This window comes from Cydia strobilella, chromosome 1, assembly GCF_947568885.1.
Source record: "Cydia strobilella chromosome 1, ilCydStro3.1, whole genome shotgun sequence".
NCBI lineage: Eukaryota > Metazoa > Arthropoda > Insecta > Lepidoptera > Tortricidae > Cydia > Cydia strobilella.
In genome coordinates, this window is record NC_086041.1 from 32621927 (window position 1) to 32639782 (window position 17856).

At 37.6% G+C, this 17856-nt stretch overlaps 2 protein-coding genes across 2 annotated transcripts in view; one reads left to right on the plus strand and one right to left on the minus strand.

Annotated features, from left to right (window-relative positions):
* LOC134744615 (uncharacterized) overlaps nucleotides 1-17856 on the minus strand; it is a 333357-nt gene that overhangs the window by 236940 nt on the left and 78561 nt on the right. The gene's annotated exons all lie outside the window — the stretch shown is intronic.
* On the plus strand, nucleotides 11744-16223 carry LOC134747598 (uncharacterized). The gene is made up of 3 exons (XM_063682193.1): nucleotides 11744-12520; nucleotides 13557-13787; nucleotides 15772-16223. The coding sequence occupies exons 1-3, from the start codon at nucleotides 11756-11758 to the stop codon at nucleotides 15952-15954; spliced, it is 1179 nt and encodes a 392-aa protein (XP_063538263.1). The 5' UTR covers nucleotides 11744-11755; the 3' UTR covers nucleotides 15955-16223.

Genomic DNA, 17856 nt, shown 5'->3' on the forward strand with positions numbered 1-17856 from the left:
CACCAAGTGAATAAACCAGCTTAGGAATTCGGTATTGTAAACAGCTTAACGAATGCCAACATTCGCTTGTTAGCAATAATCAGTAGGTGTAATCAGTAGATTCGCAAACACCAAAAAGGTTTTTCATGGATTTCCTGTTGAGTTTTGTGCTATGGGTTTGTTTAAGGAAATGTAGGCACCTACAGCTTTTAAAGCATCGGATACACATGTAAATAACACTAGAAATGTAGTTAACTAATTGACTACCATTTTGACATGTTAGAATACAAATGCAGGATCCATAAGAAAACAGCTATTCCTTAAACCAAGTAGATACTGCCACTTTTATGAATAAAATGCTTAGCAACTGACCTGCCTTGAGCATAACAATGAAAATCGAACAAAACGATGTACACGGATCGCGAAGTGGAATTTCCTGCAAGTTCTGTGAGCTGGGAATAGCATTATGCTCTTTTTACTTTGCCGTAGTTGGATATTGCTTTAACTTTGCCTGGGTTTTCAGCAGTCTATATCCTAAAAATTACAGTTGCGAGTAATACGAATCTTTTTGGCGTAAGTATGTGGTTTTTTTTTAGGGTTCCGTACCTCAAAAGGAAAAAAACGGAACCCTTATATGATGACTCGTGCGTCTGTCTGTCTGTCTATCCGTCTGTCCCAGGCTATTTTCTCCGAAAATACTGGACCAATTTAGTTGAAATTTGGAACACATATGTAAGTTTGTGACCCAAAGATAGACATGTAACGTAAAGAAATGAAATTTAGACATGGGGGCCACTTTTGGGGGGTAAATGAGAAAATTAAAAATTAAGTTTTTCAAATATATATCATGTTACATATCAAATGAAAGAGCTCATTGTGAAAATCTCAAATATATATTTTTTATAATTTTATAATAAACAGTTTAGAAGTTATTTAAGAAAATAGGCATAAAATGACCATTCCCCCAGCATTTTAAGCTCACGCATGAAGCTTTACATATATAAGGTAATGTTATAAACTCAGCGCACACAAACAAGACTAAACTCGGCAAGTTAGTTTTGTCAAGTGCATTACATCTATAAAATTAAGTAAATTGTTGAGTGTAGATGTTGTGGAGAGACGCGCTGTTTAAAAATGGTTTATCTCTACATAAATTGACCTATTTAGACATAATTGAACTCCCGTAAGCAATTGATTGACATGCCCATTTACCTACATAGGAGAGGCGCAATTAGCCAACGTATGGACAGGTGATTTATCCCCCCTTTAGTCCTGGCTGTGGATGAAAAAACCAGCTTAAAGTGACCTTGGGATCCATAAACTTTGTGCAGCCAGAGAAAGCCATATATACTGGTTTATTTTAACCTTCGTAGCGCGTGGTTGGCAAGCGTTGGCAGTGGCATCAAGGCTTCGGCCTAACGGCCTTCTCATTTGTATGTAGCAACATAGTAACTTGTATCAATTCGACAGGCCGAAACGATTGATTTCAGTAAACTTAATAATGATGCATTGTTTATATTCACGTTATTCGTCTCCTCTCTCTCCGTCTCTGGAATAATTACGTGGTAAAAATCTTTCGAGTAATTGGCGTCCACATACCTCGAAATCGATTTATACATTTCAGTGCTCAGAGTAAGTAAATAAAAGGCTGGGACAACGCTAGAAAAATGATGAGTGGTCAGATTGGATTTAATAGCGTACCAAACGCATTTGCAGATTTGATGGACTGAAAGGAGGTTGAGGATTCAGTTACTTATTTTTATTCGGTTCTTAGAACACTTATTGCCAGTCATATTCCACATAAAAGCGTTAACAGTATCACTGGATATCCTCCTTGGTTTTCTCGTGCACTAATAAAAGTTCGCAAACAAAAACTATCGGCTCATAAAAGGTGGAAAATATACGGTAATCCTCTTGACAGGGCGGAATTTACATTATTGAGAAAAAGGGAGCACAAATTAGCCACCGAATGCTATAATAATTTTATTTCATTGGCTGAAGACAGAATACATAGTGATCCTACTTATTTTTGGTCATTTATGAAGTCAAAATTCCCTAGTAATTGTGTTCCCGACCAAATGTCTTACCTTGGTGAAATTTCGAAAGATGGTAACACAATTAGTAATTTTTTTAATAGATATTTTAACTCTGTGTTTGTTACTGATTCTTCTGTCTTACCCGATTACTTGCATGTAGCTAATGATTCCCTGATTGATCTTAATACCGTTGATATTTCCGAGGATTGCGTCTTCAAGTTTTTAGAAAGAGTAGATATTAAAAAGGGCAGTGGTGCTGATTTGATTCACCCCCTTTTTATCAAAATGTGCGCCCGTGAATTGGCAATGCCTTTAACTCAAATTTTTATTAAGTCTTTAGCTCATGGTCACTTTCCCTCCTCTTGGAAAAAAGCCTTGATAACACCAATTTACAAAAGTGGCGATGCGCACGTGGTTACTAATTACAGGCCCATTAGTAAATTAAACATATTTGCTAAAATCTTTGAAAAAATCGTTTACAACAAAATTACTTCTGCTTTCTCTCAACACATTGCGCCTAGCCAACACGGATTTTGTCAGGGTCGTAGCGTTGATACAAATCTCCTGACGTTTACCGATTTCATTATCAATAGGATATCTTCTGGCTGTCAGGTGGACGTCGTGTATACTGACTTTTCGAAATGTTTTGATAAAATTAATCACAATAACTTAATCAAGAAACTTTTTGAGCTCGGTATACACGGCGACCTCCTTAGATGGATAAAGTCTTACCTGTCCAATCGCAGTCAGGCGGTTGCCTTGAAGGGTTATACTTCATGCTTTCTTCCTATACCTTCCGGAGTACCCCAAGGATCGCACCTTGGTCCCTTATTGTTTATCTTATATGTCAATGACATGGCATCCTGTTTTCGGAACTCTGAGCACCTCGTCTATGCAGATGACACAAAGATTTACAAAGCTGTGTCCTCGGAAGCAGATTGCCGTGCATTACAGCATGACTTAGATAACTTTTTACTCTACTGTTCAGATAATCAGCTTTTCTTAAATACTGATAAATGTTTCATAATCAGTTTTAATCGTAGAAATGACCCGTTAATTTTCAATTACACTTTAGCTGGAAGAAATATAGCCCGGGTATATTCCATTAGGGACTTAGGTGTTACCTTAGACTCGCAATTGAATTTTAGTCTACATATTGATAATATATGTAAGCGAGCTTATAAGAAGTTGGGGATGATTCTCAGAATTGGACAGCCCTTCAGGCGCCCCAATACCTATAAACTACTTTTCTATTCCTTTGTTAGGAGTATACTAGAATTTGGTTGTGTTGTTTGGACACCTCAGTACCAAGTCCATATTGATCGCCTGGAAAGGATCCAAAATATTTTTTTAAAATCACTTTGTTACAGGACAGGTAATTACTTCGAACGCACTTCGTCAGCAGCGAAGCATTTTTGTGTTCCTTCCCTCTATAACCGAAGACACTACTTAGATGTAATGTTCTTGTTTAAAATTCTTAAAGGTGTGATAAAATGTCCGAATCTCTTAGAATTAGTCACTTTCAGTTGTCCGCACCAACCCCTACGTTCTAGACCTCTATTTCATATCAGCTTTGCCCGCAAGAATTACGCTCGGCACACATTTTTCAGACGAGTCCCAAATTATTATAATAAGCACCTACATGACATTGATCCTTTTCACACTTCCCTGTCTAGTCTTAGAATGAAACTTAGACATAAGTTGTTTTAATATGTCAAGTATAAATATAAATAAGTAAATGTATAAATGTAACTTTCCGGCTTTCCGGTAGGACAACCGTAGGCTCATGTTTTTCTTTTTCTTTTATCTCCTTTTTATCTTTGCTGTTTAGTGTGTATGTTAACATTATGTACTTACTAATGAACCTCCAGGTCTGTTTTCTTAAGTATGTTAAGTACATTTGTACTTCAAACCCATTTGTATATGTGACTGTTTGTGTTCTAAATAAAGTAAAAAAAAAAAAAAAAAAAGAAACCTCCAATCCAGTGGACGTATTAGGGGCTATCAAACTGCCCCCAGTACGCCCCCGTAAAAGGTCAAAAAATCTGGGAGTGAAACGTTCCAAATTCCAAACCGATCAGCATGGAAAGTAGGTAACTGTGAACGCCTTCAGATGTCCAGCTTTGGAGGAGAAAAAAACTAACAAAGATGTGTTGAAATTTTTCCCAAAAACTTATTCCGGTCTACAATGCTTCAAAAAAAAAAGCTTCATAATCATGGCCTAGAAACGTCCACGACCAGATAATTGGACACAAAAAGTAGCCCTGAAAGGGTGATTTATAAAGTTTTCGGATGAAAGGCATTAATAATGGATGTAACAGAAAGCCTGCAGTAATAGGCACGAAAAGTTTTCAAAGTATATTTTCCGAAGTTTTAAAGCGAGGCAAGGAACATTAGCGCCAGTTCTAAACCTTAAAAATTGTTTCCTTTACACAAATTTCCTAATTTATTTGTTCAAGCAGCACTTGTTGCTGTGAAATGTGAATTAATTATTAGGAAACAAGTTAACAAAAAGTGCAATAAAGTTCGTTAAGGAAGCTTAATTTCCGGCTGGGTGAAAGAGGTTGGCATTAATCAAGTGAGATCGGTCTCGACTCTGGATTTCATTACAGATTCTGAACAGCGGACCATTACTGGGGAACAATAGGCATCGCGGGATACACAGCTTAGCCCTGGTGCAAGTGCCAACTATATACGAACCGAGATAATTAACGTTCTAGTGTACTAATTCAAAAGTGGGAGTGTGCGACTGCCAATGCCAAGCGCTGTTTTGTGCGCCTGTCGTAGAATAGGACTGAACGAGGTTGAGGCTGAATTCAGAGCGAACCGAGAGACCGATACGACACTTAAAAAAAACTCTTACTCACCCATCGAGGGTTTCATACTTTTTAGTATTTGTTGTTATAGCGGCAACAGAAATACAAATCATCTGTGAAAATTTCAACTAGCTAGGTATCACGGTTCATGAGATACAGCCTGGTGACAGACAGACAGATGGACATACAGACGGACAGAGAAGTTTTAGTAATAGGGTCCCGTTTTTACCCTTTGGGTACGGAACCCTAAAAACGGAAGCTCCTAATAATCATTATTGTTTAAGTTCTATTCTGAAAGCAAAAACCCAAATACGCTTAACCGGACATGATCGAAATATATTAAATGTATTAATCCTCACTCACTCACTCACTCATGTATGTATCCACGGGGTTTTACGTATTGTCACGTAGTGACCCGTTATTAAATATTTTATATACATAATATGTCTGTGTTTCACGGAAGTTTTGTTATTAAAATCGAAATATATTTTTATATTTTTCTTTCAAAGTCTTTATTAAGAAGACTCATGACAGTCATGACTTTTTTCATATTTACTGTACTATAATTAAGGTAGATTCCTTATTTATCTTAATCAGATTAATAGGTGAGCTGCGTCACATCATACCGGACTCCCCGCACCGCCCGGAAGCAGAGGGCCTATCGCGAACCACGTTCGACGTGTGGCCACTATGTCGCGCTTGTAAAATCGTACGTAAGTGTGACAGGGAGGCAACACGTCGAACGTGGTTCGCGGTAGGCTCTCCGATTCGGCAGAATGTGGTCGTAATCGAACCCACACTCCGGATCTTTATATACCACTTTCAAAAAAACTTTTTCCTAGAACACTGAGCTACGCCAAAGCAAGAACAAAAAGCAAACAAGAAGCAAGAGCGAATCGCCTAGCGTGGTACGGACATGTAATGCGGAGGGATGAAAGTCATGTGACGAGAAAGGTATTACGAATGAATGTGGAGGGAAGTATCGGGAGAGAAAAACCGAGGAAAAGGTGTATGGACTGTGTGAGAGATGATATGAAACGAACGCGAGTGGGCGATAAGATGAAGGGCAAGAGAGGGCATGGAAGAAAGACATGCTGCGCCGACCCCAAATGAATGGAATAAGGGCAAGCGAATGATGATGATGACTGAGCTACGCCACGGACGAACAGACAGGATGTGATATGAAATAACTGTTGTAGTTGACTATATATTTCTAAAAATAACGTTCCACATTTCAATAACTAAAACTCTTTGCTTACCACATAAAGAGACCGCACATGCGGCACATGTAACACTCAGTATATATGCATCTTTCTTTGTTTTTTCTTTTTAAAATTTCTTTATTTACTATAAAATATACAATAATATTGACTTATCTAGTGTACATTATTATCCCGAGTACTGAGTATGCATCATTGACTAGATAATTAAACCCCTTTTGACTTTTGAGTGCTCCAAAATCAACTCACTGACGAAGTGGCTCTTCAAGTTACCTCATTTGCATCTTCTCAGCACCTTTTAGTGCCACAGTTACAACTCAGAAAGCGAAAAATCTGCTTATATGATCATGTTTTTCTAAGAGGCTTTGGTATTCGTAGACGTGGAAAAAATATATGTAGTTCTTGACTATATTATCTTTAACAACATAGCTTCCGATACACGAATTATGACTCTTCGCTCAATACAATTAATTCCCAAAGTAACCTCTAACTCGGACTTTTAATCCAACTTTACTTAGTTATTTATTATGTGATACTATAAACAAAAAAAAAACAAAAAACAATCCTGACAAATAGTAATTTCATAGCTTTTTTGATATTGTAAGGTAACGTTTTTAAAATAAATAAAAATCGACAAAATTCGATCAAAATTGACACTTGGCGCTCATGATCTTTCCCGTTCTTTCCTGCGAAATGTGACAGTGACAGCGGCAAACCGATGGAACGGCCTTAAGAGGAAATAAATTAGAGATTTTTAGGTAAATATCTCCGTCGCGCTGACGGGGGCGGCTCCTAAGATTAGTTCGATATTAGTTGTCCTTAGATGAAAAATCATGCGTAAAAATCTCAGAAATCGAGATTTTGTTCTCGACATTTTCCTCCTCCGAAACTTAAACAATCGTAACGAAATTTTGGAAACGGAATGAGAAATAAATTATCTGTGTTAGACCTTTTTGATTTTTGCGTTTATTGTTGCTGATTTTTTATGCTAGGCGTCTGTTTACGGCGCATATATTTGGCCGTTTTTAGCGCTTTTTAAAGTAACCTAGATCTTATAAAAACAAGTATATTATAGAAAAAAGCAAAACATACAGACACGGGTACTAGAAATATTGAACTCATATAAAAAAAATATTAATCTAGGGTCAAAATCTAGAGGAAAATGTCGAGAACGTTTGTATGGAAAATTTTCCACTAATATTTCCTCTTAACTGCGACTGTGCGCTGCTGCCGCGTGGAGTGGGACTTTCAAACCGAAGGTCACGGGCACGGGTTCTCGTTCAGAGCCATTTTATTGTTGTATTTTTTTTTTCAAAATTTTTATGATTTTTCTACTCAGATTCACGAAATCTTTTGATCCTAATAGGACAAATTCCGTTTCCATTTTTTTATAGACCATGATGGTAAGAGAATGGAAGGAACGAACACACATTATGGAAACATGTATGGAATTCCGGAACATTTTTTTCCTACTAGAAACGAAAGAGCTAGTAGAAATAACATAAAAATACCCAAATCTGAAAAACAAGTGTAGTGTACAACTTAAATAAAATGGCTTACCTATGAGTTTCTTAGAACTTATGTACGAAATATCATTGTTATACCAATCGCTTTTCGGTTAAGGAAACATCGTGAGAAAGGAGGCCTAGTTTCTTGGTGGGATGGTCATGTTTATCGCTTTCGTAAATACTAGTAATGTCCAGTTCTAGGGATTAGGTTGCCGAGCAGACTCTAGGCTTCCCAAGTGAGCCGTAGCAAAATGATGATAGAACAGTTTAAAACATCTTCTACAATGTGTAGACACAGACAGCTTTTAAAAATGAATGGAGCACTTATTCCCAAGATTTGCTTTCAGACTTGACTCGTTTTGACCTTTTGTTAATGGACGTACAATAATTAACACCGACGAGGTTCTTTGTTGAAAAATATATTTAATTTTTTTGTCACATCAAATTTTTTTTATTGGATGTCTGGGTAGTACAACCTCTCTTTCAAAAGATTTCTGGTGTTTCGCGTATGTTGTATATTTGAATGTGTGATTTGCAATGTGTTTTCTTATTAAAGTAAGTAAAAGTATTGATAGACAAACATTATAGATAAGATAAGATAAGATAAGATAAGATATTTCTTTATTGTACAACCGTGTTATAGAGGTGTTATGTGATGTATACAATTCGGGTATACAATGGACACTTAAAACTAAGAAACACTTAACTATTATACACGTACATAGCATAGCTATCAGTACAGGGGACACAGTATCATGAAGAATATAATTCAAAGAAATCCTTTAGTGAATAAATTCATTCTTAATAAGCCATTTTTTTTAAACTACGCATAAATTCTATGCCATCTAACATTTTCAATTCATCTGGAAGCTGATTAAAGACGCGAATGGCAGTAATATATGTGCTTTTATCGTAAGTTTTATTATTGACTGGAGGTAGTTTTAGATTATACTTATATTGAGAGCGAAGGTTGTCGCGGAGGGAAGCTAATGTTGTGAAATAATTCTTGTTGCTCTTAATAAATTTACAGAGTTCGTCTATATATATGCCAGTTAAAGTTAGAAAACCTTTGTCCTTGAAAATATTTCTCAATGATTGTCCCTCTGTGAACCTCTTCTTCTGATTCTTAAGCACCTCTTTTGCTAAATGAATGTGGACTGCACGTCTACGGAATTACCCCAGTATATGACACCGTACGTCATTAGAGAATATATGTTTGCGTATAGTATAGTATATATATATTGCTTAGCAGAAGGTATTAAGCTTTACAAAGTACCGGCCAAAGTGGCCATATATATCGGAACGCAACCTTCTTTCTATGGTAACCAATGTGTGTTATAATATCCCCAAAAGCATTTGTAGTCAGCTATTTTCTAATTTAGTACCTAATGACAGGTCATTTCAAATATTTTTAATGCTGTCCGGTAGTTGTTATATTAAATACCATGAAACCTAATACACAGTACTAGGATCAAAGTTACTCAGTCGCAGTGTATACGCACACAGTAAAACGTTTTACACGGCGCCTGCCAACACAATAATAAAAACGACGTCGCCGTTGAAAACGTGCGGAGCCGACCGATACACATCCTACCTCTACAAGCGCTGCCGCGGTACTGACTTCACTGTTGACCATAGAGTAACTTATACTAGAGCGGTACTGTCATAGTAAATTTTGTAACCACAGTAAATTCCCTGCCATCTATCGACACACTTTAAAACTAAAAATGAAGATTTATAAAAATACGATAAAATGTATTTAAATATGGATAAATTATTATTTTTTATTTGCTTAATTATTTTTATGATTTTTGACCCATGTTCTTTCACTTATATGCGTTAAAATAGTTAAATAACAAACGAAACCGTCAACGCCATCTATACGACAGTAGGCCAAAGCTAGTAGCGCCCTCTGAACGAGAATCAAATTTTCTTGATTTTCGAGGCACGTTTTTTTCTTAGACTGTATCCATCTATTACGGAGTTATATCTATCTATGCTGTCGACTGACTGAGACTGAGGTCGCGAGGTCACGTCATCGGTAATATTGGAGTAGTTTTCAAAAAAATTGCCAAAAAATAATGGTAAAATTTCATAAACACGTATGTATACCAACAGTATAAGTAATCGTTGCAGATTGAGTATAAAAATGACTTCGATATTAAGTACGTGTTGGACCCGGGTATGTCCTTAAACTACGTCCAAAAGAGAGGTATGGGCACTGTGAATGACATCTCGATTTGTGTGGTAGGACACAGGACAGCGGATGTCATTCCAGATCTAGAGCAGAGCCCAACTGGGGAGGTACCTCCACCTTACAGAAAACCGCAGCCAAATAACACTAGACCCTACTAATAGTGTTGTGTTCCTGCCGGTGAGTAAGGTTGCCAGAGCTCGAGGGAGAGGAGTGTTAGGGTCGGCAACGCGCATGTAACTCCTCTGGAGTTGCAGGCGTACATAGGCTACGGAGACTGCTCAACATCAGGCGGGCCGTATGCTTGTTTGCCACCGACGTAGTATAAAAAAAAAGTAGATTTTCGTAGGAATTGACACTTGTTTCGAAGAGAAAATTGAATGCATTTTACTTTAATTTTCTCTTTTTTAAAGGCATGTAAGAAAAATGTCAACGTATATTTCTAGAGTACAGGGTATTAGTAATACAAAATATTCACCTTTAGTAGAGTAACCTCAACATTTACAACTGGGAGCTCACAATTCAGTGCTTCACGCGGTTTTTTGCAAACGACCTTCATAAAAAAAATCATTACTAATTTAATAAGCCCTGTTTCTAATATTTAATCCTATATTCCTAAAGATAAGAAGACGCTCTTATTGGGACAAGTACTCATTCTTTCTAATAATGAGCGAATAGTCCCGTATCCATATAGGAATGTTATCAATTTTAGATTATTTCGACTTTTCTTGTAAAAGCGCTCTTAATTTCTGCAATTTCTTGTAGCACTGTACTGTAGCAACTGTTTCTACCATCTTTATTAAATAAAGTCATTGTCAGAAGGAATCATTATTCTCAATTCAAACCGTAGCACACCCTTGCGACTGTCTAACGTTAAATAGGTCGTTTGCATTCCTCCCAAAAACTCTGTTTTTCAAATACAATCAAATGGTTTTGGTTTGTTGTTGTTGTTGTTTGTCCTAGTAGTAGTATTAGTAGTAGTAAAACTCTTTATTGTACAAAATAAACATAAAACAGGAAAAACACACATCATTTGTATAAAGGCGAACTTATCCCTTACAGTACACGGGATACTTAGCATGGGCATGGGATATATGTGAAATAAAACAAATATATAAACAGTCATGTACAGTTATAATATATAATAGTTCTATACGATATAATACATATGTACAAAAACTACCTAACCGCACACATCTTTTAGATTAAGTTCCGTCCGAAAGCCATAACTTTTTAAGTTCGCCTTTAGCGATGCGACCGACTGACACTTTAGAAGAGAAGACGGCAAGGAATTATTTTTATTTATTTATTTAGCTAAATACGTTAGATGTTTTGAGAACAAAATTCACATTCATCATATTTATAGGTACATAAAAGCCTTAACCCAGAGGTCACGGATTTCAAATAAGTTTTTTGAAATCTATGTACCTGCGATATATAATTCGAAACTTGCCATCTGGGTTTCGATTAAGAAAAACATCGCGACGAAACCGGACTAAAGCTTAGGCTCTTGGGTTTGAAGGCAGCTTTTGTTGTGCCAATTTTTCGGACAAGGTTGCCGAGCGGACTGCAGGCTACCCAAGTGAGCAGTGGCAAACTTCCGGGACAACACTAGGACGATGATAATATTGAATTCGATAAAATGTGTCGGTAATCTTTTTTTTTTGTTATGTTAGATTAGTTTTGTTAGGTTAGTTTGTTAGGTTTTTTTTGTTAGGGTAGAGTAGTAGGTAATTTTAATATTACATGTCAATTAACTTCTTAAGTATGACGATTATTAAAGAAGCTTGATTTGTTTGACTATAACAAGTACCTACCTAATGATGTTGATTTAGTATTTATAAATGATCATAATGACATTGCAGATAAGATTTGATAAATTCCAGGCCGTTTAGTTAATGATATCATTATCTACCAAATAACCTAATAAGATAACATGATCTACATAATCGATATATATATCAGACGATAAAATTACTATCAATAATGTCAACACAGCAACATGGACGAAGCAAAACGAACGTTGCTGGACTTGCTTGAGAAGATTGCTAAGGAACAAAAATATGTGAACAACACGGTAGACCTTAAAGAGGTCAGTGCTGGAGGCTCCAACGTAACCTCTGCGCTTTTTCTCTCGACAATTCGTGCCGATGACAAACCAGACTTGAAACTGTTCGCAAAAGTCGCTCTCTTGAATGACCACGCACGTAAGATGAGTCCTATGAAATGCCCGTTTACTACTGAACTTTACTTCTACACTAAACTTAAGAAGCAATATGAAAGGATAGAAGGCAAACACAACGTTATTGAGGATCACAGAGTGCGCATGCCGAATCTATACGGCTGCTACGACGAATATCTAAGTGAGACCTTAGTTCTGGAAGATTTGGTTGGTCAGGGGTTTGAGAATTACGACAGGCAGCAACCTGCCGATCTGGAATACGTGACAGCGGCAATCGATCTGATGGCCAAGTTCCACGCCTTATCCCTTGCCTTCCACGATGACGATCCGGTTGGCTTTAAAGAGGCAAGCGACACGCTGACGTTGGACATGTCTAAAATGGAAGCGTTGGTACCGATCGTTAAGCCTAAAGCGATGGCTAATGCGCTCGCAGCGGCTGAGGGCGAGAACCGAGAGAAGCTGGAGAAGTTTCTCAAACAGGAACCGTGTCTGCTTCTGAAGTTTATGGACACGTACCGCAGCAAAAATAGGAATATACTCGTGCACGGTGATTTTAAACCAAATAATCTGATGCATAGGCGACGAGTAAGTATTAAGTAACTTATACGAGCATAACTAAGTACATATATTACGTACAATAAGATACAAGGTAATGTTTTAATCAATGAAATCTGATAAGTTTTTATAATAATAATTGGATTTGTGATAAAAGCAATTCAACCTTCTTAACAAGACAAACCACAAACAAAATGTTTAAGTATTATTTATTTTTATTTTTCTATAAAATAATTGAAAAACGCCTGACCACTTGATCTATATCCCAATATTCATCGTACCTGTACTGTACAACAGCCGGGCTAGCACATGATTGGCGCGACAGTATGTCGCCGCGAGATAGACTACCCGTCCCTCTTTAATTAATACAGTTTGAAAAAGACGGGTAGTCTATCTCGCGGCGACATATTGTTGCGCCAATCATGTGCTAGGCCTACAGTTATGATTAAACATAATTATGTCGGTAGGTACATGTATATATTAGTTCTCTCTCTTCTTAGTCGTGCACTCTTGGCAGAGTGGTCGTGGTCATGTCTAGGTTGAGTCTTTCGCCACCACTTCCCTGGTGATGCGACGCCATGTCGCAGCTCTATGTTTGGAGGAGTGAGAATTCTCGTTTATGCTGCAGTGGTGACAGGCTTGATGAGGTCTGTCCATCGCGTTGGAGAGCGCCCACGAGATCTTTTGCCCTCGACTTTCCCTTGCACCACCAGTCGTTCCAGAGTCCCCATTGCGGGAGATGTGCCCGAAGAACTTGAGGATTCGTATTTGCACAGTCGACGATAATCTCTCTTTAATATTAAGTTCCTTCAGGATCGAAACGTTAGTTCGGTACGCAGTCCATGGGATTCTGAGCATGCGTCTCCAGCACCACATTTCCAGTGCGTCGATTTTGTGACGGTTTTGTGTGTGATATATTAGTTAAACGATCGGTATTTAAAAACCTTAAAACCCAACCGAGAGACGGACAGATATAGGCAATCAATATCGATATTATCAATTTTATTATTGCTCTCTAAAAACAATACTCCGCTCAAAATTAACTAGAACTATATAAATGTTCCAGAACGGCAAACTGGAGATCGTCCTAATGGACTTCCAGATGGTACTCGACGGGGATCCGCTGCGGGACCTGTTGTACTTCATCTTCACCGCCACCGACGAAGCCTTCCGTCGTTCACACTATCGCGCCATGCTGAACCTGTACCACGAGCGCCTGAGCGAGGCGCTGCAGCGGTTTCAGATTGATGTTGAGACTGTCTATCCGAAGAGCACGTACAGAGCGCAGCTAGAAGAGGTAAGGGACTCAAAACTCTTTATTATCCAGCAGTGAAGGAAATTCGCTACAGTACTTGATCTGTCTAGTCCGTCGTCACTGCAACCGACGAAGCCTTTGGTCGCTCGCAATATCACGCAATGCTAGACTGGACTTGTTCCACGATACCGACGAAGCATTTTGCCTCGCGGACAATAATAACGTGCTAGACTTGTACCAAATAAGCGCCTAAGCGAGGCGCTGCGTCGGTTTCAGGTTGATGTTAAGACTGTCTATGCGGAGAGCACGTACAGAGCGTAGCAAAAAGAGGTAAGGGACTCAAACTTTTTACCACCTTACTCTTTTTATCCAGCAGTGAAAGACACTCGATACAGTAAGTACTTGATCTACTTAGTTCATCGTCACCGCAACCCATGAAGCCTTCCATCGCTCGCACTATCACGCCATGCTGAACCTGTACCACGAGCACCTGAGCGAGGCGCTGGATCAGTTACAGATAGATGTTGAGACGGTCTACCCGGAGGGCACGTACAGAGCGCAACAGGAGGAGGTAATGGACACAAACTATATCCAGAAGTGAAGGAGACCCGCTACAGGAGGTAAAGTGGTCTTAAACTTCTTATTACCCAGGTACTTCCAGCAGTTGTTTGAAGGAAGTTGGAGGCAATGATTATTAATCACATTCATAACACAGAGGTCGATTTCCTAGTCCTACTTGCATATTTGTAGGCTTATTTACTGCCGTTAACACTTTGCTGGAAATTTAAAAATAATTACGACAGCATAATACTTACGAGTAGAAATAGAAGCAATAAAAATGTCAAGTTTAGAGTAATTAAAGTGCCACTTTATTGAATATTGATGATGCCGACAAGTGCTTGTACTTGACATTTAATTTATGGTTGATTAAACGAAAGGGTGGGTCGCTTTTGTATAAGGTTTTTTTTTTTTCTAATAGTGATAAAAAATTGACCCACACTTTAAGGTTCAAAGTTAAGAATAAAAAAGTTTTGTAGGTATGTCTTTTGTGTCTACCCGCGCAACGACTGAAAATTCGAAAATTTCAGAATTTTACTAATACCTAACATTTTTTAAAGAATTCTTCAACAAAAAAGGTCTATTATTCTATAAAATGCAACGTACATGTTATAAAACGTCTGTTTATTCCAAAACACATAGCAATACGTGTTTTTAAAATTACCATACAAAACGGTCAAAAAGCGTTAAAATCCTTATTGGCTCACAGTATTACTTTTTAGATTGCTATTTAAATTGTTATCATTTTAGATGTTAAAAGAAACAGATGATCAGAGATGTTTAATATATTTGATATAGGAATACTTTTTTAAACTGATTTTGACACCTATTTTCGAAACTGCGTTTTTGGCGATTTTCGAAAAATTTAAACGCAATTCGCGGGTAGAAGACGTCGTAAAAAAATCTGGTGTTTGTTTTGGTCAGGATCACCAATCCCGCACTATTAGAAATCGTTAATATTTTAATTCGACCCACCCATTAAACGACTTGACGTCGATCGGATATGCGATATGCATAGAACGATTACGTGCTACTTAAAACCTAAAATACTGTTGCTAAATATATGTTAAATTTCGCGGGAAACTTCAACCTCATACCTAATATTTTACCAGTCAAAACTAGGGCATGCAATCGGGAATCGAAATCGGGAAATCGGATCCAGGTAATGGAAATCGGTAAATTACCGATAGTTTCTATTCAATCTTTTACTGGTGTGGACTCCGTAGTCAAATCAAAGACATTTAGTCATTTTTTAAAGAGAATAATTTCTAATTCAATTTTTTATTTTATGGCATATAAATTTATTTATAATCTTTAAAAAAGGGTACCTTTTGCGTAACAGTGGCACATTTAAGGGCATAATAAAACCAATAATCTATTGCTCTCAATAAATCTCGAATTCATAATTTAGCCTGTTTTAGTTCGAACCCACGGCATATTTTAAACAAAACCCATGTGTCACTTCCAGTATTCCATGGTGGGGCTCACTATCGCCGTGATCGTGTTACCCATGGTGCTAGTGGAAGAAGAGGATATTCCGAAATTCGACGATGATTACAATACAGATGACTTCGTAGTCCAAGGCAGCAAGCTCTACAAGGAGAGGCTTAACGGCGTGATCAACAATTATGTGGAGTGGGGACTGCTGTGAGCAGGGCTCGGAACCGGTATTTTTTAAAAACCCCGAAATAGCCCAATATTTTGAATTTTTTTATGCTCATTACGTAGGACTGAATCATGTATTTAGGAAGCAATTTTGCATTATTAAAACGTCCCATTAAAAATGAAATTATAAACAAAAGAACGAAAAAGAACGTAATAATACCGGTATTTTTGTATGAAGCAAATACCGGTTTCCGACCCCTGGCTGTGAGTGTCCCAGCCTTCGTTGGTGAACAGCGAGCTGTATAATTAAATTAAATGGCCACATGAATGAATTAATTTGTCTCAACATTCAATACTCAAGAAAATGTGAACTTTCTGTTGTTTTGAATGTGAATTTGCTTGTAAGTAGTGTTTTCGAAATAAATAAGTCAATTTTATTTCTACCGCTTTCTTTTTAAGTTTGTACGAGTAGGTAAGGTTAAGTGGGGTAAGAACAACATAGTTTATTTTGCGCGGGGTAGGATAAACGGTATGAGGATTCCCTACTAGTGTTTATCTTATCCCGGTGTTTCTCTTACCCCATCTAACATTATTTTATATTTGCTAATGCTAGCCATATACGGACGATATCTATATAGCTAGCTATATAGATATCATTCGTAATACGAGTACACTGCATAAAAGCACAAAATTTTCAGCTTTTTTCTGCGGATAAATAGTTTGTGAACACTTTGTTTGGAATGAAACATTCTCCAGCTATTTTTGCGCTGATTTAGAGAGCCATTAAAATCTTCAAAACTTTGCAAAAACGTTCCTAAAACTTCAAACGGATTTAAGAAAGAAAATTAAAGTTTAGAGGGATTGCAAAGTTTGCTCATAACTCTACGTGACTGGTGGCCGTATGCAGTGCGCGGACGCGGAACTGAGCAATAAATCTATCGCACGCATCCTACTGTTGGACTCTGTACGAGTGTTATGAGTTGCCGCCAGTGTGCAGCGGTACAAGCATTTAAAGTTTAAACCAGTACTGTTATTTCTTTACTGCACCGGTATCATGGTTGCGTTTTTGTCACTTGTCATATCATGCGTCACTTTCGCACTTACGTACTTGTTAGAGCGTGACAGGTATGGTGATAAATTATAGACAGCCGTCCATCTTAGCCCCGCTGATCTTAGCTCATAGACATAGCATAAGCAGTTATAGGCATGAAACCGAGCGACCAGGGGTAAGAGTAAGATATATTCATGTATTGACAGTTTCATGTATGGCAGCATAATCCTTTTTCTCTTTCACTCTTATAAATTTCGATATTTCGCCATCGCCTGGTTATGATGCCATAACCTGACCATGAAAAAATGCCCGGTCGGTGATAGACAAAGCATGGCACTATATTCTCTTTTTCCTCTTATAGGAATGGCATTAAGACTATGTTTCTCTAACAAAGAGTGTCAGGCCCTTGTCTTAGCTGGATTTCTGGACGTAGCTTGACAGTGACAGCACTATTAACACAGATAACTGTCATCCCGCGCAAATTGAGTCACAAAAATCCCTTTCGGGGATCTTGTTATTATCATAGCTTGATAATAAATTGTAGCCAAAGAAAAAGTTATACCTAAATACCTAGGGTATTTATTTATACGACCGTAATATAAATATAATCTGCAACCTAGAGAAAACTGTACTGTACATAATTTAACACCACAATTTAATTGTACCTATGTTTTCACAAATAAAAATATTCTGATTCTGATTCTGAACCTACCTACTGGTGTAGTAACAATAGGTTGATATGTAACACAGTAGACAAGAGTTTTTTGGGATGAGAATATCAGCGGAGAAAAGAGACCATCATTGGACAAAATATTCATTTGTTTTGATACATTTGATTTGTTGACGCCATTTAGTCGGTAGCTAGGCTTTGGATGCTCGGGTGAATCATATTTGTTC

Excerpts from the sequence above, each read along its gene's own strand:
- LOC134747598 (XM_063682193.1), top strand. The coding sequence starts at position 11,756 with ATGGACGAAGCAAAACGAACGTTGCTGGACTTGCTTGAGAAGATTGCT. Across the intron at positions 12,521-13,556 it reads ATCTGATGCATAGGCGACGA|AACGGCAAACTGGAGATCGT; the intron begins GTAAGTATTAAG and ends TAAATGTTCCAG. Across the intron at positions 13,788-15,771 it reads ACAGAGCGCAGCTAGAAGAG|TATTCCATGGTGGGGCTCAC; the intron begins GTAAGGGACTCA and ends TGTCACTTCCAG.